The sequence below is a fragment of the Micromesistius poutassou genome (genome assembly GCF_964030765.1).
Source record: "Micromesistius poutassou genome assembly, chromosome: 23".
Classification (NCBI taxonomy): Eukaryota; Metazoa; Chordata; class Actinopteri; order Gadiformes; family Gadidae; genus Micromesistius; species Micromesistius poutassou.
In genome coordinates this window covers 10,178,117-10,205,119 of record NC_140293.1, presented here as the reverse complement: position 1 = coordinate 10,205,119, position 27,003 = coordinate 10,178,117, and the positions used below count along the sequence as shown (strand labels likewise).

The following is a 27,003-nucleotide window of genomic DNA, read 5'->3' as shown; positions in this document are numbered from 1 at the left end:
GGTAACATTTGCAATGTAGGGTTGGAGAAGGCTATTTAAATATATCAAAGAATCACGTGAAAAACTATATCTCTCCAGCAAAAAGTCATCCGGAAAGGACAATATGTCGAGCCGTGGTCTAATTAATCTCTCTGTGAATTGCACAAATTATTTGTGCTCCGATATCAATAGGCGAACACGTAAAAGCTGCGATAAACGTGGGTTTAAATAGCCTACTCTGAGCAAAACCGGGTTATCTTCCAAACTTAACCTGCGCAAAACCTGCTCCGACCAGGTTTGATTGAGAGCATATGTTTCCATAGCAACTTACATGCCGTGGTCATTTTGGAACGGAAAACCTAGGGTTGCCGCTAACCCTGGGTTAACTTAGCTGGGTAAGTGATAAAACCGGCTTTGTGGAACACCCCTCTGAACTAACTTTACTGTTTTGTTTTCTTTTGTTTTATTTATTTTTTATATTTTTATTTTTGTTTTTATTTTTCTCTTAATTAAAAAAAAAAGAAAATATTTTGGGGCACAATCGGGAAAACACGTAGGCCTACAAGATTGTGGTTTGATGTGAAAGCACTTCAATAAAAGTGATAAAAAGAGCTATCAAAGAGATACGCTACTCAGTAGACAGTCTTTTACCTTTGCCTTTTCTTCCGTTTCCCAAATTGTTATTTGATCCGAATCAAATGTTTTATGGTAACAAATAATTTGTGGGATAATTGGCCTGGTTCCAGACTTACAACTTTTTTTTTCTTCTGAAAAGTCAATGGAGAAAATGAATTTGAAATAAATTCTGGAACCAGAGCCGTTCAAAAAGGGGGTGGTCACTGACTGTCGTGCTCTACATAGACTGAATTTTACCTGGTGAGATGTTCCTGGTCTGTCGTCTCCTCCTGCAGTTCAAGAGAGATGCTGAGGTCTTCTTCCAGCCCAGCCTCCACAACGTGGCCATCTTTGAGGCTGAGTTAGAAGCATACATAGAAATCTGTAAGATCATGGAACCAAGGTAGGCTGGGGACTAATTCAACAATGATTTATAGAAATATGTTCCTTGAGTTAATAACAGCATCATTTGACAGTAAACCATGTCATTCACAGCTCTGCAATTGGACGAGGTAAACCACCACGGGTTCAGTTGAAGGATTTAACATCAGATGACCTGCGAAATATCAGTTCTCACGTCGACCAGCTTTCTGCTATCAGGTGAGCGCCACACAGGATCTGGAGGTGGACAATTATGACTTTCAATGTTTTCAGGGGTCCGAGCTCCCCTATTGTTTCTGTACCGTTCATTTTTTCACCCAAATTCTGTAAAAGTCATACTGCAGCCTATACCATAAGTTGAAAACTCTTGAAATCCTCAGATATGGTTACCAATAACCCCCACTAACCATAAACCCACATTTGTGGTACTGCACCCAAAGATGGCGCTATTGTAAAAAATCATGAATTAGGCTTATTTCTCCTCACCAGATTGACCTGGACTCAAAATTCTTTAATCATATGAATCTCTAGAATCAGATGCATCATTATGGCCCTGTTCTTATGCCCTAAAAATGTTTACTTTTCCCAATTTCATAGAAAAGCCAAACGTCCACAGTCTCAGCCCATTTTTCCTAAATGACTTTTTGTTATTGTATAACTACCATATGACTATCATTAGGTGGATACTATTAAGTGCAAATTTTCAGATCTGTACTCTTTTAAGAAAGCCCTTGATTCTCTTGTGAAATGTGTGCTTGGAGTTTTCTTGATGTGTGCTTATCAATATACATTTTCACCATGTGAATGAGGGTTCAGTACAGGAGTGTCAGTGGCTCAACGGGATAATGCCTTGAACTGGTGATCCTTAGGTTGAGAGTTTGAATACCGACTAGAGCCTGCTGAACTATCATTGCCACTCATTTAAGAAACACAACATTGAACAGCACCTGAAATTCATCAGGCAACCAACATTCCGGCTCATTTGTTTCCAAGAATCTGACTCAAAAGCATTGTTGGCTTTGTTGTGAAAGTTAATATTAACTCGCTGACTTGCTAAAAAGAGTCCATCAAGATATGGCAAACATTACACACAGAAAAAAATGATTGTCTAAGGACAGAATTAATCATATATTTTTTATCCACTTTGTCCAGGAAGGACAAGGACTTCAGACTGACATTCTTATTCCAGGAGAAGTCGTTGTCTGGCTTTGTCGACCAGTTCAGCGAGTGTCGTCCCAGAATGCTCCAGTTACTCCCTGAGGATTTAAGACTTGCCCCAACTCTGACAGCTTTTAAAACAAGACTGAAGACTTTTATGTTTGCTTTAGCTTTCTGCTAAATCTTAAATCTACAATGCTTCTATTTTTTATTTTATTAGTAACTTTGCCTTTATTTTCTCACTTTCTAAAATGCATTTTTTTTAACTCTGCCTTTCTAAAATGTTTTTTCTTTAAACTTTGCCTTTATTTTCTATCTATTTTACTTTTTACTTATCTATTATTTTCTTTTATTGTATGACAATGTTTATATGTAAAGCACTTTGAGTCTGCCTTGTGTATGAAAAGTGCTATATAAATAAAGTTGCCTTGCCTTGCCTTCCTTGATGACATGGAGGGCTGTGCCGTCCAGCTGGACCGGATGAAGAAGGGCTCCGAGATCTCTAGTGTGGCTGGGAGCTCAGTGGGGGTCGTTGGTGGGGTCATGACCCTTGCAGGTCTGTTTCTAGCCCCGATGACAGCTGGGGGGTCTCTGGCTCTGAGCATCGGGGGGGTTGGGTCTGGGGGTTTCCAGTGGAGCAGCCATTGCAGTCACCGCAGTAACAGAGATGGCAGTCAATAAAGTACAGCAGAAGAAAGCCAGTAAAGGCCTTCAGAGCTTCATGCAGGATGTGAATACAATCCAGGGGTGCCTGGATGAGGTCATCAACCAGAGGGAAGAGAAATTAGGAGAGGATCATTGGGATAGTGCTAAAGGGGCAGCAAAAGTGGTTTTTGGAGTTGGTGGAATTGGCTTCAGTGTTAAGAATATTTGTAAAGCTAGAAAGGCTGCAAGAATTTCAAGAATAGCAGCAAAGCAAACCTCGAAAAAAATTGAAGGTGTTGGCTCGTGGGTGGAATTGATTTTTTATTGGTTTGGACATCTACACCATCTGTAAATAGAGCATCAGTTTGGCCAGAGGGAAACAGAGTGAAGTCTCAGAGTTCATCAGAGCCAGGGCGGCCCTTCTGCGCTCAGAAGTGGACTGTTGGACGAGAATCCATGACTCTGTGGGTACTGGCAGGCAGAAATTAGAGAATGGGAAAAAGGTTCTTCAAAAGCGTTGGATTGTTCCACAATTGATCGTTGTTCCACAGTCGATCGTTGTTCCACAGTCGATTTCAACTAGAGCTTTTTGGAGACAATTATTATACGTTTTATTTACTATATTAATTTTTTAATTAATAGGCTACTTCTACTGTTAAGAGATGCACAGTTGTGTTTTGTTTGAACACTGGGCTTGTCCCAAGCATTAAGAACGCTTGGGTAGTGTGTTTGTGTTGATGATATACTATAACAATAAATAGTTTAAATGTGTATGTATTTTCCTGTTCTTGTTTCGTAGAATCCATTTATGTATTGGGATCCTTCACACGTACTGTCGTCCCATGCCCCCCTGCCAAGCCCTCTTGCCACCCCATGTAAAACTTTCTAGATCCACCACTGGTCGGGATTAAGTAAATCAGAGTTCATGTCAGGAACTATTGAAATAATTTGTCAAATATACTGCAAACTAAATCAAACTCAGAAATACAAATGAGAGCCTAACAGAACACGATGACATCGCTAACCTTAAAGGCCTGTTTTTGGCTGATATTTTCTGGTTTTCTTTCTTTGATGTCAATTGTCCACATTAGCCTACCATTTGTTCTAGCCGTGTGGGAGAAATTGGAACTCATACCATTTGAGCTTTCATATATTTGAGAAAATGCATTATCCGAGGTCAAACTGAACTCTGGTTTGAGTGGGATAGTTTCAGACTGTCAAACTTCGCTTTAGTTTTGGTTGCAGACTGAGGTCATAGGCTAGACTATGGAACCAACTCAATTGAAGACCATCTATTGTATCTACATTTAACATAATAAAATCCTGTTTGTTTCTAGCATTTAGAAATCCCATAATCAGACCCAAACGGGTGAGGTAGAAGAGAAACAAAGTTCTGTTGGCTGACTCCAGGCAATGTGAACAGAATCTACTAGCGACGTGATTTCATAAAACTTTATGCTTTTATGAAATGATGAAAATGAAGTCAATAGGCCGACAAGCAATTATTCCGTTATGAAGTCCAAACAGATAAACAGATATCAAACAGATATTTGATGCTAATAGCTTCAGAAACACTAATGAAAAAAGCAATAAATTGATCAATCGGGTGAATTCATTCATTGAGGCAAGTGAGTTAATTGGTAAATGAGAGCGGGCTCACCATTGGCTGATCCTCGTCTATGTGCTGCAGGACTTCCCTCTGCCTCACGACCAGCAGATCCAGCCGACGGGCCTGGGCCTTCTCCAGCTGGAGGAGAGGTGGAGACAGGTAGAAATAGAGAGAGAGGGGGGAGAGAGGGAGAGAAAGAGGGGGAGAGAGAGAAAAGAGATGCATGTCATTCACCACTACACTTTTCCTTCTCCTCGGCATAAATGTTATGGTGCCATCATTACTTCCAGTTTTGTTGCAAAACAATAGAACAAGTGTTGGAGATGGAGAAGCTTACATCAGTGGCTAATGGTAGCTTTAGTTTTATTTATTTTTATATTTTTATTTTTCTCTTTCTTAAAAAAAAAAGGACCAACATTTTGGGGCGCAATCGGGAAAACATGTAGGCCTACAAGATTGTGGTTTGATGTGAAACCACTTCAATAAAAGTGATTTAAAAAAGAGCTATCAAAGAGATACGCTACTCTTACAACAGTACACAGTCTTTTACCTTTGCCTTTTCTCTTCAGTTTTCCAAATTGTTATTTGATCCGAATCAAATGTTTTATGGTAACGAATAATTTGTGGGATAATTGGTTCCAGACTTACAACTTTTTTTTTCTTCTGAAAAGTCAATGGAGAAAATTAATTTGCTCTAGACTGAATTTTACCTGGTGAGATGTTCCATGAACCATCTCCAGGATGCAAGCTTGTTTACCTTGAATCTCTGAATAAACCACGTGTTGAACATTTACCACTCTCCGAGTCATACCTCGCCCGAAACCATGACAACACAGAAGATTGAAATGACGTTTCATCACCATGCCACAAGGGCATTTAGATCTGTCTTGCCATGCATCTGGAATCCTCCATCTTTATGCATGGCTCTTTTCCAGTTTGAAAAACCAATGCCCGAGGAAAACGGACGTTGTCTCAAGAGCATAGGGGAGCGAAACATGTCCCCACAATGTGCAGTATTCTATCCTAGCATTGAGAATTCTCCAGCCAAGGGTACTCTTTATACCAGGAGCAGGGCTGTAGTGGTGGCTAAACGCACGTAAACGCCGTTTACCCACCTCTGGAATTTTGGAAATAGCGTTTACACACCTCTGAGTGGCGTTTACGCAAAAAAAGTGGCAACATTTCATGTGTTGTACCTACACAAGCACAAGCAATTTGCGCTGTATTATGGTGCGTGTCTGTGTAACCAATCACTACCTGTGGCGCCGGCTATCAGGAAGCAGCAGGTTGTCTCTATTGATCAATAGCTCGAGAAACGTTTATGCGGTTTGCAATATATATATATATATATATATAAAAAATTTAGTGATTTCTGAAGCGTCTCCGCAGCATCTCCCCTCCCAAAGATGCCAACACAAGGCCCCGAATACAAAGTAAGTTCAAAGAGCAATATTATGTTTATTTTAAGGTTGTTTTGGTTCGCATAAGATGATGCATTCAGTCAGTGATGATAACGTTACCACTAATTGTACACAGCTCTTTGCTAGCGAGTTATGTTTATTGCGTTGCTTTACAGTGTGGAACAAAGCTTATTTTTCACTTACAATGCAATCTTGGGTTTAAAGTCACAACGAACAGGTGTAGATGATGTTGGTGCATGTCATCACTTTGTAGGAAAATAAAGAACACGCCTACTCTGGCAGAAAGTTCTCAGAAAGCGCCCCTTCTTAAGATGCTTCTCTAATAACAGAAACGTGTGTGAACGTGGACCTGGGCTGTAGCACTAGACATTCAGACATGCTTTTGTAGGTATTTTAGCAAGGGGTAGATTAGCCAGTAGGCTAAATAAAATGACAGGCTGCCTACCAAGTGTAGGAAGTAGGCACCTACCAGGTACTTCCACATAATTCTCCAATACAATTAATTTTACATTTATTTTACAGGCAGTGGTGAGACAGGCAGTGATGAGAGAGGAGGAACAGGAGGTCAAAGAGAGGGAGGAGAAAGAGAGAGATAGAATTGGATATAGTGACTGAAGGCATGAGAGCGCACTCAGTGATGTAATTGGTACAGTCTAATGGCCACACATGTGAATTGGATAAAAAACATTGGGTAATAGACTGCAGGTAGTATCCCATTTCTTTTCACAAAATGAACATTAAACAATAACCACAATATCATCATAACCATAACCAACAATTTTGACAATGATGCCACAGGTCCGGTTTGGTACAAAATATATACGCCGCGCGGTCTGCCTCACTGCATCGTGGTCCATCTGATCACAGAATTCAGAGTTTACCCACCTCTGATTTTACCACTACAGCCCTGACCAGGAGCCGTTACAGCCTCTTGTCCGACCTACCCCGTCCGTGCTGAGTGCGATGGAAGGTTTTCATGATCGGTTGTGCAGCTCTTGTAGGAGAAAAAAAAAGAAAAAGATTTTCGGTCAATGCTGAAATTGTCTACGACTATCATTGAGAGAGACTAGCATTGAGAGTTGCTTAACAATAATTCATTTTTTTATGGTGATTTGTCGCAAACCACATCCACACTGTATCAGAAGCCATTTCTCCATTATTGTTTAATGTCTTTGAGCGTCTGTCTGTTTGTTCCACTTTTCATTTATGATCTGCTGCCCCCTAGTGGTAAGTCTACAGTGGTATCATTTCCACCTTGGAATTGCTTGAATGAGGAACTTCAGAAGACGATAAGGGTTATATATCGATTTAATTGATAATTGAAATTTAGAAATAACAGGCATTGGAAACAGAAAATAGAACACTTCATAGGCTATAGTACAATTTAAAACAATACCAGATAAAACGTTTAGCCTGTTATATTGAGTCTTTGAAGAAATACAGAAAATTACCATCAGCAGCGCAGTTTGACAGATATCCTCCTACTAGTCATATCCAAGAGTATAATAGGACTATAATGTATATTCTTTAATTATTTATTTTGATTAGAAAAATAAGAAATCTGTATTTTTACCCTGGTCATATTTAAAGTCGCCATCTTGATAGCAGTCAGCGCTACAAAACCAATGTTGACTTGCACTGCGGTACGTGAATATAAGTTGTTTTGATAACACGACGGTGCAGTTGTATCGAAACAATTTCATTTTGGATACCAACTTCCTCCGAAAGAGTGATACCCTACTTTTAGTTATCCAACAGGGAAACAGCCTTAAATATGAATGTCTCAAAAATGTGTATCATCATATATGGGTGGGGCTGGACCTAGTCCAGCTCAACCTCTAGGTCCAGCCCTACCCCGGCTCAGGTCCAGCCCCTCCCCAACTCATCTAGCTACGGCCCCGGAGAGCGACCTCTGATCGGGCAGCGGTTGCGGCAGAGGATCAACGTAGAGGCATTTTAAACCACAAGCAAACTGAAGTAGATGTTCACTAAAAGAAGAGCAAACTACTGCTCTTAAAGCTTCTCAGTGCTGCGTCACCCGTTTTGTTGCTTTGATTGGTTGTTGATGTCCAGAGAGATTTGGTCTGGGCCCGTTGGTGACACCCCATGGAAATCAAAAATGAATGGAGAGGCTCCAGACTTCTTAGGTGAGTGCTGCAAGCAGCGCTAAGCTATTGCTATTCTTGGGCTTTATTCTTTCTTTCTTTATTATTCTCTACACATTTATAGACCCTACTCCTTCCACAATTTTTCACCTAAAGACTCCACTCCACTATTAAAATGGTCATATTAGATTGGAATCACGCACTACCATTCAAACTTTGAAAATAATTATTCAACTTCATTATTTAACCTAGAAACACAATGTTGACCTTTAATGGTTACTCTATTCCATGTTACACTGGCGCTGAAATGATTAATCAATTGGGAATACGATTGTTATATATCGGGCTGTTACGGGGACAGGACGAGCGAACCCAAACGCTGGACACAGGGAGGCGGAGACGGGGTGAAAGGAAGTGGGATTTATTGGAACCAAGGGGTAGTCAGGCAGGCGAGGGTCCGGTAACGGGCAGGCAGTCAAGCAGGCGAGGGTTCTGCGACAGGCGGGTGGTCAGGCAGGCGAGGGTCCGCGGTAACAGGTAGTCAAGTAGGCAAGGGTTCGGCGGCAGGCGGGTGGTCAGGCAGGCAGGTGTTCGGCAACAGTAGACAGAACGAAGAACGAGAACTAGAGGACAGGGAAAAGGGTTGTCAAGGAAGTCAGGGAAACTGAACTAATCTCAAAGAATGCTGGTAGGACCGATACGAACTTGGTAGTAGTATACGACGAACTGGCGCTGGCTGATTGAAGATCACCGGCTGAAGTAGGGAATGGAGATTGCAGATTGCAGACAGGTGTGTTGGGAGAATGAGGACCAGTGGCGACAAGCGGCCACTAGATGGGGGTGTTGTAGCAGGACGTGTAGCAGGACGTGGCGTAACACGGGCGTTTGTGTGTGGCGACCTCCGTTTACATATCTGGTGTACTTCCGGTAGATTTCCTTCACGTCATGCTATCTACACAATATATCACATGAAAGCTGAGAGTCCAAGGAGTGCAACAGTACAAGCCTTGGCCATTACGGCCATCATTTTGTGAGCTTATCTTGATTAACTAGATGTGAAAGAATCACGTCAATATCATACTTCCTGGTTACTACAAGTGATGACACACACCTCACCCCTGGGATTTGTTGCTGATGGTGGATCAACCAGGCAACTGTTGTCATGTTTTGTCTCCATTACTGACTACTGTGCAGTTGTCTCTAGTGTGAGAAGTCTAAGTTTAATATTTAGTAAGTTTAGTTTATTTAAGAGCACTTCAATAATTATACATATGCATGTGGGACAAAATCTTGAGATGGACCAGATCTTCGACACGCACTGTTCTTATAATAAAGGATCATTTGTTTGGAATAAACTCAAAATACAAAATAATCACAAACAAAAAGAGATCTCAACAAAGTTAGGTTTACTGAAGATTCAACAAATAACAATAAACCGAGATGGTCCCTGGAGCACCTAAAGCAGAGCAAGAAAACAGCGTCTTTTATCCAAACTTAAACTCCTCCTACAGGATGAATCATTTGGGCGTAGCGTCAACGTATGGCAGCGTCTGCCGGTCATCAGAAGGTTGCTGCCTTTGTGAGCCCCACTTGCCACGGGTTGCTTGAAGCTGGAAAGCCCCCAGCAGCAGGTGCATTCCCCAACAATCATCGTTTGTTACCGCTTTATACCAAATACACACATTGGAACAATTTAAGGCACTTTTATTGGTGTATGTAAAAAAAAAATATATATATATATTTTTAAATGTATTAGATATTCATACAAAGAGTAATACATTCTTTCAGTCGAAGTTACATAGTGTAGTATAGAGTTGTATAAATAGGTTATATATTGGCCTACAGAGTAACAGAACTGGTAACACACTGACATGAATATATCATACAAAACTTGTTTGTAGGAACATTCTTAAAAAGCCCCCTTTCCTCTTCCTCTGATGCCTTTGGTATTCTATCGGTGGTGACAGGGTGCACACCAGCTCCTCCAAACATGCATACAGACAAATATTTGCAGACAAATCTGTACAACGATATTGTTAACGAAGGAGATGCACAGTCATGGCTGGGCAGCAATTGAAGTGATTTTATTTTGTATGTGGTGTTCTGAGTGCTTGTTTGCATGGTGATTTGAGTTGTTTCAGCATGCTTTGGTTGGCATGTGACCAGCTTGTTAAACAGTAGTTCATATTAGTGAAAATCATAGGATTTAGAATCATCTTGGCAGCCTCTGTAGACTGTATAAAGTATAATCAGTCTAATCTTCATAAGGTCAGATATGATATCACAAATGATTAATCATAACAGTATTAAAAGGTAAATTACACTGATAAACATAAAATGCTATCCTTGATTGGTGTCATTATTGTTCTCATTATAAGCAAACTAATAGGACACATTCATAGCTGTTAGATATCTTTGTCTTCAAAAGGGCTAGATTATGCTCTTGAGCTTTTTAGCTTTGAAGGTCAGTTTTAGATGTATCATCTCTGTCTCTCGGACGCAAAATGTGACCACTACAGTATGACTATTCATGTTCAAATGATTATTCTCAGCCATTTTGTTTATCACCTCTATCAGAACTGCATATGTAGCGGACGGAACCTATGTCCGCTTAGTAGGGGTAAATCACTCTTCCCTGAACGGCTAGAAATCAGAGGATCTAGGTCCCTAACCCCCAGGCCTATTAGTCTCCTGTCTACTCTGCCTGCTCAGTTGGAGTACAGTAGCTCAGGCTTTAGGATTTGGACCTGTCACGGTGAAGACCTAAAGAACAGAATACCAGTAAGTAGCTGTGTGTGTGACTTACCCTGTATTCCCCCTAACTACTATACTTTAAGGACAGAGGGTGAGACGCCCCTACTTCAGAGAAGATGGAAAAACTCCACAATAAAAGCAATAATGTAAAAGTTGAAAAATGAATGTGTATTTATTATGCTAAATACTAGTTTTCTTACTAAGTAAAATAGAAAAGTAAATGAAAAATAGAAATAAACACACACATATGTAGAAATCACGTGTAAAGCATATATGAATAGCTTCCCTATCCACCTGTAACCACTATATAACGTTCAAAACCTTACACCAACATCCACTTCACCAGAGTGGCTCAATAACACTTTCACAAGTTGGCTTAACAACACAATCACACAACAGTAACATTAGTATGTCGATTGTAACATCAGAAACGGTTTTGCACCATACACATCATAACACTCAATAACTATGTCCACTTTCAATGTTCCTTTTGGTTGATTGTCCACGTGTGTGCCGACCGTTCACCAATTAGACATGTCCATCATGAGTGCGTTGCTGTCCGTTGAGAATGATAGTCTTGTGTGGCAGGGTAGCCTATTTACTCACCCACCGCACCGTGCATTAATGGCGGGAGAGAGAGAGGGAGAGAGCAGGAGCCACAGACACGTCCTGGTCTGTAGCAATGAACTGGCTGGCTCTTCGTCCTCTGGCATGACAGGCTTCCAACGACGGGCTATATAACTGACTAGTCAACACTTTGCACTACCTAGCGAGGACGGTCGCCTCGCACTACGCAAACTATACTTGTTCATGATACGACCCCGGATGAATCTTCAGCGCTGATGGCGTGGAGTCTCCCGCTCTTCCACACGCCACTCAAGCCGTAACTGTTCCGTAGCTCAGATTAAAACATGTCGCACACGCAATAACTAAGAGCTAAACTGTTATTCAACTGATCTATCATACCGAAATCTCCGTCAGCATGGGACCTCTCAGAGCGCCGCCATCTTCCTCGTTCTTCTTCGCCAACTCTCTCAAGTCCCGCTCTCTCAAGTCCCGCTTTCTCCTCTCATTCGCCAGTGCACCTGCATGCGAGTCATTGATTGGCCGAGCCTATGGCGAAGTTCATGGGTGCGATTGGGTGAGGCTATTTTGAGGGAAAGGTTATCGTAGGGGCTACTTATCAAGAAATATATGCACACTCTAGGTGTACACCGACACTTAGGGTCATCATGATCTATCAGGGTCAAATGCACCTTGCTGAGGGCTCTTTTGTATCTTATGAGTGAATTAATTGTCATCAACACGATTACTTTAACAATATACTGTAATAGGATTAACTACATATTTAAAAAAAACAAAAAACTTCATTGAATTCTCTTGTTAGTGCTTATTTTGTTACGTTTATTCCTTATAGTAAAACAAGTGATATTTTAATATAAGAACAGTGTGTGCTGAAGATCTGATGACATCTTGCCCATCTAAAGATTTTCTCCTACATTATCACTGACAAATGTTTCTATCATTAAATAATATATTTAAATATGTAATATTAATATATAAATAATAATGATCTATATAATATATGTCACTGTGAATGCCAACAGAAGTTTAACAGCTGCTCTACAAATCTTCATCTTTTGTTGTTGGTTTGATGTTTTCATGCCACCATCGAAATACTAAATCAAAAGCATTTGCCTATTTAGAATGTTTAAACCTAACCTAGTCCTAACTAGACCTTCATACTCATTTCATTTCATTCGATGGTCTAGAACTGCTATAGAGACAAACGATTTTTCACTTGAAGGTGGGTGCTGTTGAAGTTTAAAACCTATTGGCTCTGCCCAGTGCCACTCCGGATCTGCCTTAACCAATCGCTAACGTTTGGTCGTGACGTATTTCATGCTTCGCAAACTCCTTCACCACTAACGGAGCCAGCTGGAAAATTAAACTTTTCCTGAATCCCGTGGGAAGAAGCGCCACAACATCTTGACCACCAACAAAACTAAGCAAAGCCTGTTCCTGCTCCGGCTTTAATTTATCTATATTCGGCAGAGTTTCCACAACAGACCGAATAGCTTCTTTCTCCATGATTTTCCTGCTGCTTCCTGGTATTCGTTTGACTACAACTGAAACTCGCGCACGACCTGTACGTCACTGTTCTCAGGCCGCGCCTCCTGTTCGCTGATTGGAGGGACAAACTTGAGGGAAAATAAATCGTTCGAACATACAGCACTCCCAGACCTAGTACTGAAGTGAAATGAAAATTTAGCGGAAGTACGGAGGCGGGCGGAACCAGGCTAGTTTAAACCTGCAATATGTAACATATCTGAACTAGAACGTTTTTCAAGAATAAAACCCATCGACAAGTCAATCCCTCCAGGGAAATTATCATGTTGGTTCTATCATGTCCCGAAAGGAATTGACTCCACCAAGCCGTGTGTACTAGCAAGTTGACTTTTATATTGTATAAGCCACGTACAGGTTACATGATATGTTCACTACCGTATATCACTGGTGCATCAACTCTACTCGCGTCTTATGAACAACCCCCAGAACCCCAAGTCCAACCTGATTGGCTATTAGGATGCAGCATATAGTGGGCTGCCTAGCACTATACTACAGGTTCCACTTGAAAAAAGGTATAGAAGTAAATCTATGAAAACATAAAATGATATTTTGGTTTACTGTAGAAGTTATGCACAGTGTATGCTCTGATTTTGACCAGAAAATACAATAAAAACATTCATAGACACTTTTCTGTCCTTTATTTTGTGTCAAACTTACCAAAAAAGCACACACACCAGTTTAATTAATTTTGAGAGATATTTCTCAACTGTCTATATCAAATGAACAATTAAAAATTACATTTTAAATATTTCTGGATGCAGTAACAATATAAAATGACAAAAACACCTTAGCAATGCAGGAGATATCTTCTCCTAATTTCTGAATTCTTACAATGCCTGAGAGATTATCCAACAAAGTCACTTTAACAAATTGAATGAAGAAATCAAAAAAAGAGTGAACATTGAATGGATGAGAAAAAAAACAAAATAACCTAGGCAAAAATATTAACACAAATAATATATTTTAAGTAAAAAAAATAATTAAAATGTATATGCATGATAGCCTTTATGCTTAGTTTATTACGTGATTGTCCACTTTCAAATCATCAAACAAAAATGTCATCAAGCATCAAGCTCAAGCTTTTAAAAGTTACAATGGAACATTACTTCAACAACGAACCGTGAAATTAAAGAGGCAAGTTAAGTTCAGAGCTGAGTTTGTAATAAGACACACATCCTTTTATCACTACTTATCTCGTCAGTTCAGCCTTTCTTGCCTCACATATGTAGTAGGATAAGTTGTGCACCATAACATGTCGCATGATAAAATTGTGATGATTTTCATAATGCTCCCATTAGATCAAATATATATATTATTCTAAAACAAGCTGCTCTTCCTAATGGTCAGAGAAGAAACTCTCACTCTCATCATCTCCACAAATCCTATTTGATGTTAAAAGCCACTTTAAGGCTTTTATCAGCATCTTCCATCTTAATTTGTTCCCATTCCTTGGGAATATCTGCAGGCTCTGCATCATACAATTTGGCAAAGTCCTTGTTGAACTTGGCCATCACATATTTCCAGTAATCAGATGCTATATAGCTCTGATCTGCAGGAATTGACCAATTCTCGTAAAATGTTTTGTATTCCTTGTAAGGATGACACTCCCACTTTGTATCATCATTACGGAATCGGCTGTCACTAAAGACAGAGGATGTGCAAATAGAAGTAGTAAGTTTCTTTGAGTCTTCATATCTGTATCGTCCTAACCCCTGTGGCCTATGTATTTCAACATGATGAAACTCGTGAGACGCTGCCCCTGCCTCACACGGTGCACTGCAGAATGGGCACTGTTAACCACATCCACCTAACTTAGCTACAAGGTCATTCAGTGGCTTTGACCCGAGTCCGTCTAGTTTCACTTTGACTTCAGATTCTTTTTGTTTTTTCTTCAGAGCTTCTTCCATTTCCCTCACAGATTTTTTAAGAAAGTCTGCAAACTTTTCTGCTGTGGCTTCTTTCAAAAGCACCATGCAAGCACTGAGAGCATCCTGGGACATTACCAATTGATCACCAAGTTCCTTGCAAATATCTTGAACAAACTCTTTTTGGGTTGCTTGTTTGTTCACTTGGGCCTTTTGAATAGCATTGTCAATACATCTGATACATTGTTTTAGGTATTTATCCTCTAGCTCCAAAAGTTTAGTCCCATCTGAAAAGCGTTTCTCAATTTCCTTCTGAATCCATTCCCTTATGAATTTCTCATATGAACTGGTGTACTCTATGAAGTGGCAAACCTCTTTTGAAAGCAAGTATTTCAAGACAGAATATTGGAAAGACATGCGCGAGCTGAATTCAAATGAATCTCTGCCTGACACCATTTCATCAACAACATCTGGAACCAAGGAAACTCTAATGTAGGTCTCCACTGCAGGCTGGAGGCATCGATTAGCAAATTCCTCAGCTTTCTTTTCATCCTGCTCCCTTGCGTGATACAGGTCTTTAAAATCATTAAAAAAACTATCTTTGTCTCGATTGACACACTTGAAGGGGTCATTTTCTGTTATGAAAGCCTGGTGCATTTCTTCAAAGTTTCTGGCTGCATAACTACAAATGTGTAATTTTAAACTCACTACAAATCTGATGTCTTTGTTTGTATTTGCAAGTTTCCCCTCAATGTGCTGCAAAATCTCCTGAATGTAATTGTCATGGTAATCAGTTTTCTCCTGCTTTTTATCAGATACAATTTTTTTGCAACTTGTTGTAACTTCGTCAGCCTTTTCTTGTAGCTTTGCTTCATAAAATGCATCGACATTTTTTACCGCTGTTTTAGCCCTATCAAACCAATTGCCACTTTTCACTTTGAAATTCCCTTTTCCATGGTTTTTAAGTGATACGTCAATTATCTCATTGGCATGACTACCCATTGAGGCTACATTCTTTCTCAGTTGAGCATTGACCCTACCATAGATATCAGTTTTGTGCATTACTTTGTCACGGAGAGGTTCTGTAGCTTTCTCCCACATCTGGTCAAAATCATTTTTCAGCTCTTCATCTGATTGCTTGATTTTTCTTTTACGGCCTTCCTCTAGCAATCTAAGCACTTCTTCCTCCAAACGTTTTGTTGTGTTTTTCTTGACTTCCTCAACTTTTGCCATTCCCTCTTTATTGTCAGCTGCTATATTTACTTCTGCTTTAAACAACCTTTCCAATTCTTTTCTTAGGGATTTTGCACTGTTTATGAAGTCTTCCCTGTATTTCTCAACTAGGTTGACATGACATCCTTCTTTTTTGAAGTATTCATTTAGATTGTCAATAAGTTTTTTTTCCCATTTAGTTAGCTCTGAGCAGGCGTCAGTATTCAATTTCCTGACAAGTTCTTTGACATTGGATGCCTCAAAATTGCCAGCATCTGTTCCAAAATTTGAAATCTGTGTTTTTGCACTTGTTTCCAATGAGTACATGTGCCTTTTGAATTCCCATTCCCATTTGTTGAATTCTGTGCATATTTTCATGTAAGCATCAGCCACCAGGCTATTTCTAAAGCTGAATATGAAATTTTCATGTTTTATGGCTGTCCATAGACTTGCTGTCCACTCCAGAAATGCATCCATGTTGTAACCAGATGACTTACAATCTTTCAACATTTGGATAATGTTTGTTTTCAGTTCATAAACTGCTTCACTGTAACCTGAATTTACTGGTGCCATTGGTGGGTTTCCACGCCACAGTCCAGGAATGTACCCGTTGCCAGTGTCTGGATCATATTCCATTACATCCATGAAGCTTTTGTTTTCCTCTTTTTTCTCAACTTTGGCAACTGCCTGTGTCATCTCGTTCAACTGTTGTAACAGTACGGTTCTGTCCCTTAAGTTACTGTCATGGGCTGACACATCCGATACGTTCTGATGAACAAACAGACAGTTTGGTTTTTTGCCGACTTCTTTCATCCTGAGAAAGGCATGTACTACAATTTGTAGGATGTCTTTCATGTCTGTCATGTTCTCCATTGCTATGTTTACTATTGTGATGTCACTTAACCCCACAACAATAGTTGCAAGCTCATTGTCATGCTCATAGCTATCGTCTAATTGTGCTAGCTCTAGCGATTTCAGGCCTTCGGTGTCAACGATGATCACAAAATCACAGTTAATTTCTTTTGAGTACTCTTTGTTCACTCTGATGAGCAACATGAAAGCCCCTCTAGTGCATCTGCCACTGCTGACTGCAAACTGCACTCCAAACATGGTGTTGAGAAGAGTGGACTTTCCTGTGCTCTGAATACCAAGAACTGTGACAACTCTTATCTTGCTCTCTGGATCTACCAGTTTTCTCAGTTCAGAAAAGACGTCCTTCACCCATTCCAAAGGAATGCTTGATGCTTCACCTTCCACAAGCTCCAGTGGAAATCCATCAATGAGTAATTGGGCACACAACTTGGGCAAATGCTTGAATTGTTGACGGAACAAATTGGTTTTAGGAAGGGAGACTGTAGATTCGTAGATTTGACACATTTCTCTAAAGTAGTTCTCAATGCCTAAAGAGCTGTTAGAAAGTTGTTGATCAATGACTTTAAGTTCTTCTTTGCTCAATGTCTTACTTTTGAGTTTATACTGCTCCCTGAGGTATGATAAATGTTCTCGGGACAAGTTGTCAAGTTTAATTTGCATCCATTTAAAAAAATAAGCCTGTTCAACAGGTGGACATGAGATTGCATTTATGAAGCTGATCATATCATTTGAAATGGCCAAATCCCTCTGCTCTTCCCGGAGTTTTTTTTTCTTATCTTTTAGGCCACATTTGTAATTTTCTATGTCTTCATTCCCAAGTTTTGTAAGCCTACATTCCTCCTTCTCTAAATGGGTCAGTTCTTTCCATATTGAGCCCTGCCGAGGAAGTTCTCTCTTTTTGTACTGTGCAGTGTTTTTTATTTTTGAGGTGATGGCTTCTGCATTTTTCTCAGCGTTCTGACAGTCTGGGGCTTGCTCATCAACCATTATTCCAAGCTCAATAGCAATGTGAGCCATTTGTTCTATGCTCTTTTTTTTCTCTGTTTTTTTAACAACATTTGTTACAATATCTTGTAGCGTTTTGGCAAAGTCTGCGTTGTTTACTGTATTTCGCTTAAGAATTATGTTGGTCTTTGTCAATCTTAATTCTTCCAGTACTTTTTTGTTGAAATTCTTGCTAGCCACATTGACTATCAAGAAAATCTCTGTTTCGTGTTGTTTTTTGAGTAGTTCGTATCGATTGTCAAAATTGTCAAGAAACACAAAAACTGCAGCAGACGTTTTGCATAAAAATGAATATTGCAATTCACAGAGAGCAATATCTCCTCTGAGATTGGCTACAGCTACTGGTTCATTGAAAATATCAATGTTTTTGTTACCACAGGGAAGATACCAACTAGTTTCCACCAGTCCATCTGCAATTTCCCTTGGAACATTACCACATTCCATGTTATGGTGAACAAAAGTGTTGTGGTACTGTTTCTGATTGCTCAGGAATATATTCAGAATCTCTGACTTCGATAAAGAACCTTCACCCAGTCTCACAAAGGACACCATCGGAAGTTCAGGGACAACAATTGATTTTTCAATAAAGCTTTTGCTGTCTGAGAGTGCCTGAGTTCTGTACTTTTTAACAATGCCTCTCAAAGCCCAAAGCATGAGCGTGTGCTTCTGTGTGCCACAATCAGGAAGCAGTAGAGGCAACCCAAACTGACACATGGACATTTTGACTGCCATTTCCTGCTGAAGGAGGCCATTAGAGCACAGAAAGAGAGCAGTGATTATGTCTAATGGGTTCAGCGCTTCACCTGACTCTTCATGGTACAACATGGTGTCAATATCTAAATCAGCATTGCCATGAGGATCATCCTGCTCTGGCTCACTGCCTGCAGAACATTTCACATTCCTAGCAGTCGCATTGACCATCATTAACTTCTTTAGAAAGCACCAAGGGAGATCTGAAAGACATTTAGCTGCCTCCTCTGTGACGGCCTTCTTGTCAATCTGTAGGAGCTTCTCCTTGTAGTTCTCTGTTAAGCCAAGCTTTTCTAGAAAACCCTCCAGTTCAGGTTCTGTGGATATAATAGTTGTAACCATTATTGTCCATTAATTTTTAATAATAATAGTATATAGTAATAATAGTAATAGTAATAATAATCATCATCATCTTTAAACATTTGCAGTGTTATTTTGATGGAATTTTAACGTAAAGAAATTTTCATTAATATCCTTTACGTTATTTTAGGTAATTTTATGTGGTTTATTTTTGATTATTTACTATTATGAATGTTTTTTATTAAGGCCCCCAGTAATAGTACTAGTGTGTGTAGCTATCTTATATTGCCAGTAAATAGGAATATAATAGTAGCTTAAAGTAGAGGGGAGAGTATGATAACAATAAACGAAAAGAGTAGTATGAAACTTGTATGAAAAGGTTTTAGTAGCTTATAAGAATAACTCACCTGTGTGGGCAGATGTCAAGGCAGGCTGGCTGAGTCTGTGTGAGTCTGAGTGCTGTGTTTTAATTTGGAAGTCATACTTGAGCCCTGGCTTCAGATCGGAGAATGTCACACTGTCTGAATGTGTTGTCTGCTCTCCGTGTGTCTCTGAATCACAGAAACAGGTCACAACATAGCCCCCCACCTCACCAGCAGGTGTTTCCCATGTAAGAGACACCGTACTACTGCTGACATGGGAAACTTGGACATTTCCTGGAGGAATGGCCTCTGCAAAAGATGAAAAACAAACAAGCATATTCATGTAGCATGCTACCTTCTGGTTGTATCAGTTTTGACTATAAGAGGGGTTTGATCTCATGTTATGAAGCATGTTTACTCGTGCTGCAGAATGACAGGCCTATAGATGCTGCTTTGCTATGCTTTCTTTCACCAATCCTTATGATGACTAAAGGTTTACTCTTTCGATGGAAGGAACATGTGTTATCAGTAAAACAAAACGTAAAAGTAAGCTTGTGTCTATACACTTGACAGAATCATAGCATGTTATGTTCTTTTCACCTTACCGTTAAGAAGATCATTGGGTTGATGTTCTCTACTGGAATGGCCTGATCCCTCAGAAAGTGAATCAGAAGCATTGGGGAGGTCCTTCAGTTGAAACAAGAGCGAACAAAAATAAACAAATTAATATAATCCAAAAAAAACAATTACTTTGTGTGGCATATGAACATTAAAAAATAACTGACTGACTACCTTTTAGGGCCAGGCACATATTGTCCAAATATCTATCATATCGAAAAATGCTTCTGGCGTCTTATCCGTAATTCTTTTTTATGTCAAAGGTGTATGAGTGTATGTATAAAATGAACAACAAAGAATATATCAGTGACCAATCATACAAATTGATGAAAACGGCTTTCTGAATAAACTGGTGGGTAAATGTTGCGTTAACACAACCAACTTTTGTGTGTTATGACTTAAGAGTTTGTATGGAAGGCCATAAGTGCAAATAAATGCAGCAAAAATTTACATGTGAACACGTCAGGTCTCATTTTGGCACGTTAACATGCAGCTGGCCGGCCACAGCCAACGGGTTGCTCCATTCTTATTAAAAACTTGTGGAAGTCTGTTTTTTTTTTTTCCGAAATAGTTTAGTTTAATAAATATTTGACTTCTGACAATTGCCCTTTGTTAAATAATTTACCAATGTAATACTAGAAAAGGCCTATTTTACATTTACTTTGACTATTTAATCTTTTGTTTCAATAAAATGTTGTTTTTTACAATTTTAACATCAAGACGTTATTGCCAATGGTAAAAACAAGTACACATGTGACACATCAACCAAACCTCTCCAATAGTGTCTTCTTTGTCATAAAAAAGGCCAATAGAGCATAACAGCGACTGACTGTTTTAAGGCTGGAACCAAGCCAATTATCTGTCAAGTTAGTTGTGACTATAAAAATATTGATTCAGGGCAAAAAATATCTGGAAAACGGAAAGAAAGCCAAAGGTACAAGACTGTGTACATTATTTTGTGAACGATTGAAGGAAGTAACCATAAACCATTGCAAACTTTTTTCTGATGGCTTCCAACCCACTTCTTGCATATTATAACCTTTGTCATTATTGTAGTGTTTATATTGTTAATAAAAGTTGTCATATATTGCTTGTGTGTGTGTGTGTGTTTCATAAAGTGTATTGCTGTCATCGACATGGTACGTTTCCTGACTGCATTCACTGCCCGCACGTCCATCAATGCCGGTTCTACCGGTTCCCAACGAGTGTAGTTGCTAAGACACAGTGGATGGTTATATAAAGTTATTACACGGCTCTTCTAAATGCTGTGGAACGCTCCGTTCACTTGCATGGGCCTTCCCGACTTCCGGTGGTGAATTATTTTTCAATAATGACCATTGCTAAGCATATAATGACCGCTGTCAAGGAAAGTGGAGTGATTCACGTCTTTCGTATCACTCCGCAAGTAGTATGGTAACTTAAGTGACGTCAACGTCAACGTCTTCGGCGGACTATTTCTCTGCTGATCAACACTACCAATGGTAATTGTAGAATGACACAGCGTGTAAAGTTATTTTTTCATTTTTGAAAGTAACGTGTAATAAGCGGGATAATGTATAGAACGTCGCCGGTCATTATCTAAAACAAGCCCCTTCAGGGCGAAGCAAGACTGTTGCCCTGTCTGGGCTTATTTCCCAATAATGACCGGCGTTCTATACATTATCCCTTACGTAATCGAGCGGAACAGTGAACGCCCCCTTTTGGAACGGCTGTGGAAGTAAATTTCCCATTTATTTTCTTCATTGACTTTTCAGAAAATCATTAGATAGTTTTAAGACTGGAACCAAGCCAATTATGCCGTTCCACCACTTCTTCGAGCATGACTTTATTTTAATTTTTTTAAATGCTTGAATTGAATGTTTTTTTTTACAGTTAATAGTTAATATTAAGACGTTATTGCCAATGATAAAAACATGTAGGCCTACAAACATCAAGCAAACCTCTCCAATAGTGTTTTTTCTTTGCCATAAAAAAGGCTAATCCCCCCCAGTTTGTTTACCATCATCATCACGCTGACACTACTAGCCCGCGTGCGCGTAAAACTAATTTGAAAACTTAACAGCAGCTCGTCCTCGATACAGTAAACCAAGGTAAGGGATGTTGAATGATAAGCAATGGCAAAGATATGAGGCCCCCTCCAACTTGGAGCTACTCTGGCCTGTAATTAGCTGTACATACTCGACTGAATACGTTTGGTGTGAATTAGTTGGCGGATCCTGTGTTGTGCTATTGTTATGAATTGGCATGATTTGTGTGGTTATATGAAGCAATGCCGCACACATTATAAATGTTGTTGATAATTTGTTTAAAAAGTCAATATATAATGTTTCTGTAATGATATGAGTCCCAACCACTAGGTGGCGGCACCTGTACCTATTCGCATACTAACTATAACTACCAGGATCAGATGTATTAGAAGACAATGCAAAGCCATGCTTGAGTAACGTACTCACGGAGTTTATTAAATAAAGCCATCTTTTCAGTTCAGTTTCTGCTTAATGTAGTAACATTACAGTTTCAAGTGAGCAAGTATTTTACTTTTGTGACTTCTTTGAAATAGCGTTTCCCCCACTCAACAAATCCCCTGCAGTCAGATATATTTGTGTTGCATTAAAACTTGTTGGGATTGTTTTGAGTTTTACTGAATAGTAAATTGGCGAGATGGCGGCGGCGGCGGCGGCGGCGGGTGCTGCTGGTGGAGGCTCTGCTTGTCCTCGCACAAAACCTGCAATTTATAAAGCAGATGATGGGGAGGTGATTGTGGAAGATGAACTGTTAAACTTTATCGTGGTTAAGATGAAGACACTAAGCCATGATGAAATTGTTCTGCTAACAACAAACAACTTTTCATCTGAGTGGATTGAGGAGTCCAAGCGGCTGCTATTCAATGCATGCCCGTATACCTCGCAACGCTGTGTCGCACACAAAGGCCCACAGAAGGACACAAATAATATCAAGGCCTGTTTGAAGGTTCTAAATGAGTGCGGTGAAAATATTCCACGCTTTGTCTCTCATTACCTGGACGTACTGCCTACTGTCGGCTTTGGCAATATGGACGCCTCGGCGTTGCTTAGCCGAATGGAGCAGCTGAGCCAAGAAGTCACTGGCCTGAGGAGGGCATTGGAAACACAGGCAGAAGTGAGTGAGAACCTGGGGGCAGTTGTTGTGGCCATGGATCGCAGACTGACAGTGGTGGAAACGCACCGATCAGAGGACTACGACTCGTCGACTGCTGGCACCGCACGAGAGGGGCTGCGGGGGCTAACAGGCTCTAATCGGCAGCAGGAGTCGATAACGTCTGACGCTGGGAAGACCCGACTCTTGGGGCTGGGCACCGGGTGCGCCAGCACCTCACGCGGGGAGATGAATGGGCTGATGAGCTCCGCACAACAACAGGAGCGCCTAGATGGAGCGGGCACATCGCCACGATTACGACCACAATCCCCACAGTGGAATGTAGTTGTGAGAGAGGGGCGTAAAAAGTCGGGGCCCCTCAAAGCAACTGTGCCACCGAAACCCGGCAACAAACAAGCCCACAGGCAAGCTCACATGAAACGTGAGCAGAGGAATGTGGGAATCATTGGAACCGGTACTGAGAGCAACATTGGAGTAGTGAAAACAAAGCTGGTCAATGTGTTTGCTACCCGGTTTTCTCCTACTCTGGATGCAGACACACTACGTGACTATCTGTCTGAGAAGATGGAGAATGAAACAGTGACGTGTCGAAAGATCGAGTCGGCCCGCAGCAGGTATGGCTCGTTTCACATCACCGCTGAATGTAACAATATTGCTGATATGTACGATCCAAAACTCTGGCCAGCCGGGACCTATGTCCGCCGCTATTATGAGCCCCGTGGACATAAGGTTGTTGGTAATGAGGGGGGGAGTGAGCTGAATTGCCATGGTACACCTGCAGCTCCACCTGAGAGCCAGTCTGCATAGCGGATATGAATTAACATCTCTATGAACATCTGTGTCGTGTCTTACAATGCGCGTGGGCTGCGTGTTGGGCACAGTGAAACTGACAAATCACGTCGTGTCGTTGTGGACAAATTGATGGAGACATGTGACATTTTGTGTGTTCAGGAGACGTTCCTGGCTAAACAACACCTGGAAGGATTGAATTCTATTCACAGGGACTTTCATGGGGCGGGTGAATCAACAACTGATTTAAGTGATAAAATTGTTCGGGGTAGGATCCCAGGGGGGGTAGCCACAATGTGGAATAAAAAATATGACCAGTTGGTTAATGTCATAAGACTGGGTGTTGATTGGGCTATTGGGATTGAGCTGTGCTGTAATGATAAGAAGTTGTTGATTTTGAATGTATATACGCCATATGAGTGTGTACAAAACGAGGATGAGTACCTCAGTAGATTGGCATTTATCATGTCTTTTATTCAGGACAATCCGTCCACCTGCATCTATGTTATTGGTGACATGAATGCGGATGTAACTGATGCCAACTCCTTATTTGGTAATCATTTAACTCAGTTCTGTTCAGACAGTGGATTGATTTTGTCCAGTAAGGTACTACTGCCAAATGATAGTTATACTTAGTATATCAGCGAGGCCTGGCATTCAACCTCTTGGCTAGACCACTGCTTCTGTACGATGGATGCCCATGACTCCATCGATATGATAAAAATTGATTATGATTTGGCCACAACAGACCATATACCCTTTCACATGGTACTGAACACAGGTAATTTACCAGTGCTGTTGCCTGTGGATAATGGCATTGGTGTAGGGAAAGTAGACTGGGCAAAATTGTCCAAGAAGGATTTTAATAAATATGTTAATTACTCTGATGTATTTCTGGGTAATATTAAAGTACCAAAAGATGCCTTATTGTGTCAGGATATGAATTGTAAGAATGTACAACATTGTAAGGAATTATGTTCTCTGTATGAAGATATTGTGGAGTCTCTCCGTATCTCGAGCAGGCCTCTACATAAGCATAGGGCTAAAGTGTGCAATGGTAAGCCAGGATGGAAGGACCATGTAGAGGAGCTCCATGCAGAGGCCCGAAATGCTTTTAAAAAATGGGCTGAGGCAGGAAAAAGCAGGCATGGTCCTCTGTTTGAAAATAAAAAATGTACTAATGCTAGGTTTAAATATGCACTTCGCTACATTAAAAGAAATGAAAATACTATGAGGTCAGATTCATTGGCACAGAAGCTGCAAAAAAATAATGTTAATGACTTCTGGAAAGAAATAAAAACTATTAACAATTGCAAAACATCTCTTCCATCTAATATAGATGGTGTGAGTGGTCTTGATGAAATCGCACAGCTATGGCGGAAACAATATTTTGAACTGTTAAACTGTGTAAAGAGTAATCTGTTTGTAGTTGATAATGTTGAGTTTAATGATGATGTTATTGTCACTTCTGATGAGGTACATGAAGCAATACTGAAGTTAAGAGATAATAAGGCCTGTGGTCTCGATAATATTACAGCTGAACATATTAAGTTCGCCAGTAAGAAAATGTGCCCTCTGGTGGCTATGTGCTATACAGGTTTTTTTGTTCATGGAGTGTTACCCGATTCTATGATTTCTGTTGTGCTAGTGCCAGTTATTAAAGATAAAGTGGGGAAGCTGAACAGCTCAGATAATTACAGGCCAATAGCTCTGGCCAGTGTCATGTCCAAGGTACTGGAGACAGTTCTACTGAGTAGACTTGAGAGATACATCATGTCTACAGACAACCAGTTTGGTTTTAAACAAAAGCATGGCACTGATCTATGTATTTTTGCACTAAAGGAAATCTTAGAGAAATACAATAGTCATAATTCTACCATGTTCTTGTGCTTCATCGATGCTTCTAAAGCATTCGACCGTGTTAATCATGTGAAATTATTTTTGAAATTGTCGAAAAGTGGGGTCCCTGGTTTTTTGATTAGAATCCTGGTCTACTGGTACTCGCATCAGACAATGCGAGTGAGATGGGGGAATGTAACATCTGATCCCTTCCATGTGACCAATGGTGTCCGCCAGGGCGGAATCCTGTCTCCCTTTCTTTTTAATGTGTACATGAATGATTTGTCTCTGATGTTGAATACATGTGGTACAGGTTGTAGAGTTGGTGATCTACTAATTAATCACTTTATGTACGCAGACGACCTGGTCATCTTCAGCCCTTACAATGCTGGTCTCCAACAGCTATTGAGAACATGCACACAGTATGGTGCTGACTTTGACATAAAGTACAATGCTGGTAAGAGTAAAGTTATGATTATTAGAAGCAGAGAAGACAGACAGTCAACCTTCCCTGACTTCCATCTGTCTGGTACTGCACTCAGTGTGTGCAGTGAGATTAAGTATCTGGGGCATATTATTGTTAATGACTTGTCCGATGATAAAGATATGTACAGGCAGCGTCGTAAGCTCTATGCACAAGCAAACATGCTATGTCGTAAGTTTAGCATGTGCTCTGTATCTGTAAAAATTGCATTGTTTAAAGCATATTGCACACCTCTGTACACAGCCCACCTGTGGTGCCGCTACAAACAAGGTAGTATAAGAAAGCTTACAGTAGCTTATAATGACAGCATGAGGCTACTGTTGAGAGCCCCAAGAAGCTCCAGTGCAAGCCATATGTTTGTTAGTGTCGGGGTACCCACCTGCTCTGCTGTTCTGCGCAATCTGATGCACAGATTTATGTGTAGGGCGTCAGAATCAGAGAATGAACTTATTAATGTGTTGGTTAATCCTGTACGCAGTTCTGTAAGATTTTCGTCCAGACTGTGGAACCATTTTAGAACATGTTTGTATGCAAGCCTACACTGAATAGTGGGGAAGGCTCTGTACTTTGTATTTTGTGTTTTTTTTTTCTGTCTTTGTTTTTATTATCTTATTCTGCTTTTATGGTGATATGGATCCCCCTGGGTCTGAAAAATAAAGATTTATTATTATTATTATTATTAAATTGTTTCCTAGCTATGCCTGTTGTCATATTATAGAATAAGTTGAAACTTAATTGGCTGATTTTCTGATGTAGATATGACTAGTTTGAAAACCATCTGAAGAAATCATCGCGGTGAAGTTAGTTTTAAGTTGGATATTCGACGGATATTCAGTCCGGTTCCAGCCGGACTGAATATCTAATATTTACTGAGGTTTACCCGCAGCAGGAGAACGGTTAGCTCACCTCCCAGAGCCTTGCGCTGAATCGCTGGAAACTGATTTAGGGACCGTCATTAAATTACTTCACATAAA

General features: G+C 40.2%; 1 protein-coding gene and 2 pseudogenes across 3 annotated transcripts; 2 read left to right on the top strand and 1 right to left on the bottom strand.

The window, feature by feature from the left end:
* Window positions 1-860: 860 nt before the first annotated feature.
* LOC311368794 (apolipoprotein L2-like) lies at window positions 861-13,253 on the top strand (the record flags this gene model as incomplete). The annotated part of the gene is given in 9 exon segments (XM_084487564.1): window positions 861-997; window positions 1,090-1,194; window positions 2,128-2,223; window positions 2,571-2,733; window positions 2,735-3,097; window positions 3,099-3,131; window positions 3,135-3,281; window positions 4,469-4,546; window positions 13,224-13,253. Coding segments are annotated over 9 exon segments (1,152 nt in total).
* A 2,845-nt stretch (window positions 13,254-16,098) lies between these two features.
* Window positions 16,099-18,844, bottom strand: LOC311368793 (up-regulator of cell proliferation-like; annotated as a pseudogene). The gene has a single exon. The product of its transcript is annotated as an up-regulator of cell proliferation-like (transcript).
* A 4,901-nt stretch (window positions 18,845-23,745) lies between these two features.
* Window positions 23,746-25,865, top strand: LOC311368792 (annotated as a pseudogene). Its single transcript has 3 exons — window positions 23,746-24,487; window positions 24,698-25,793; window positions 25,859-25,865. The product of its transcript is annotated as an uncharacterized misc_RNA (transcript).
* The last annotated feature ends 1,138 nt before the right edge of the window (window positions 25,866-27,003 follow it).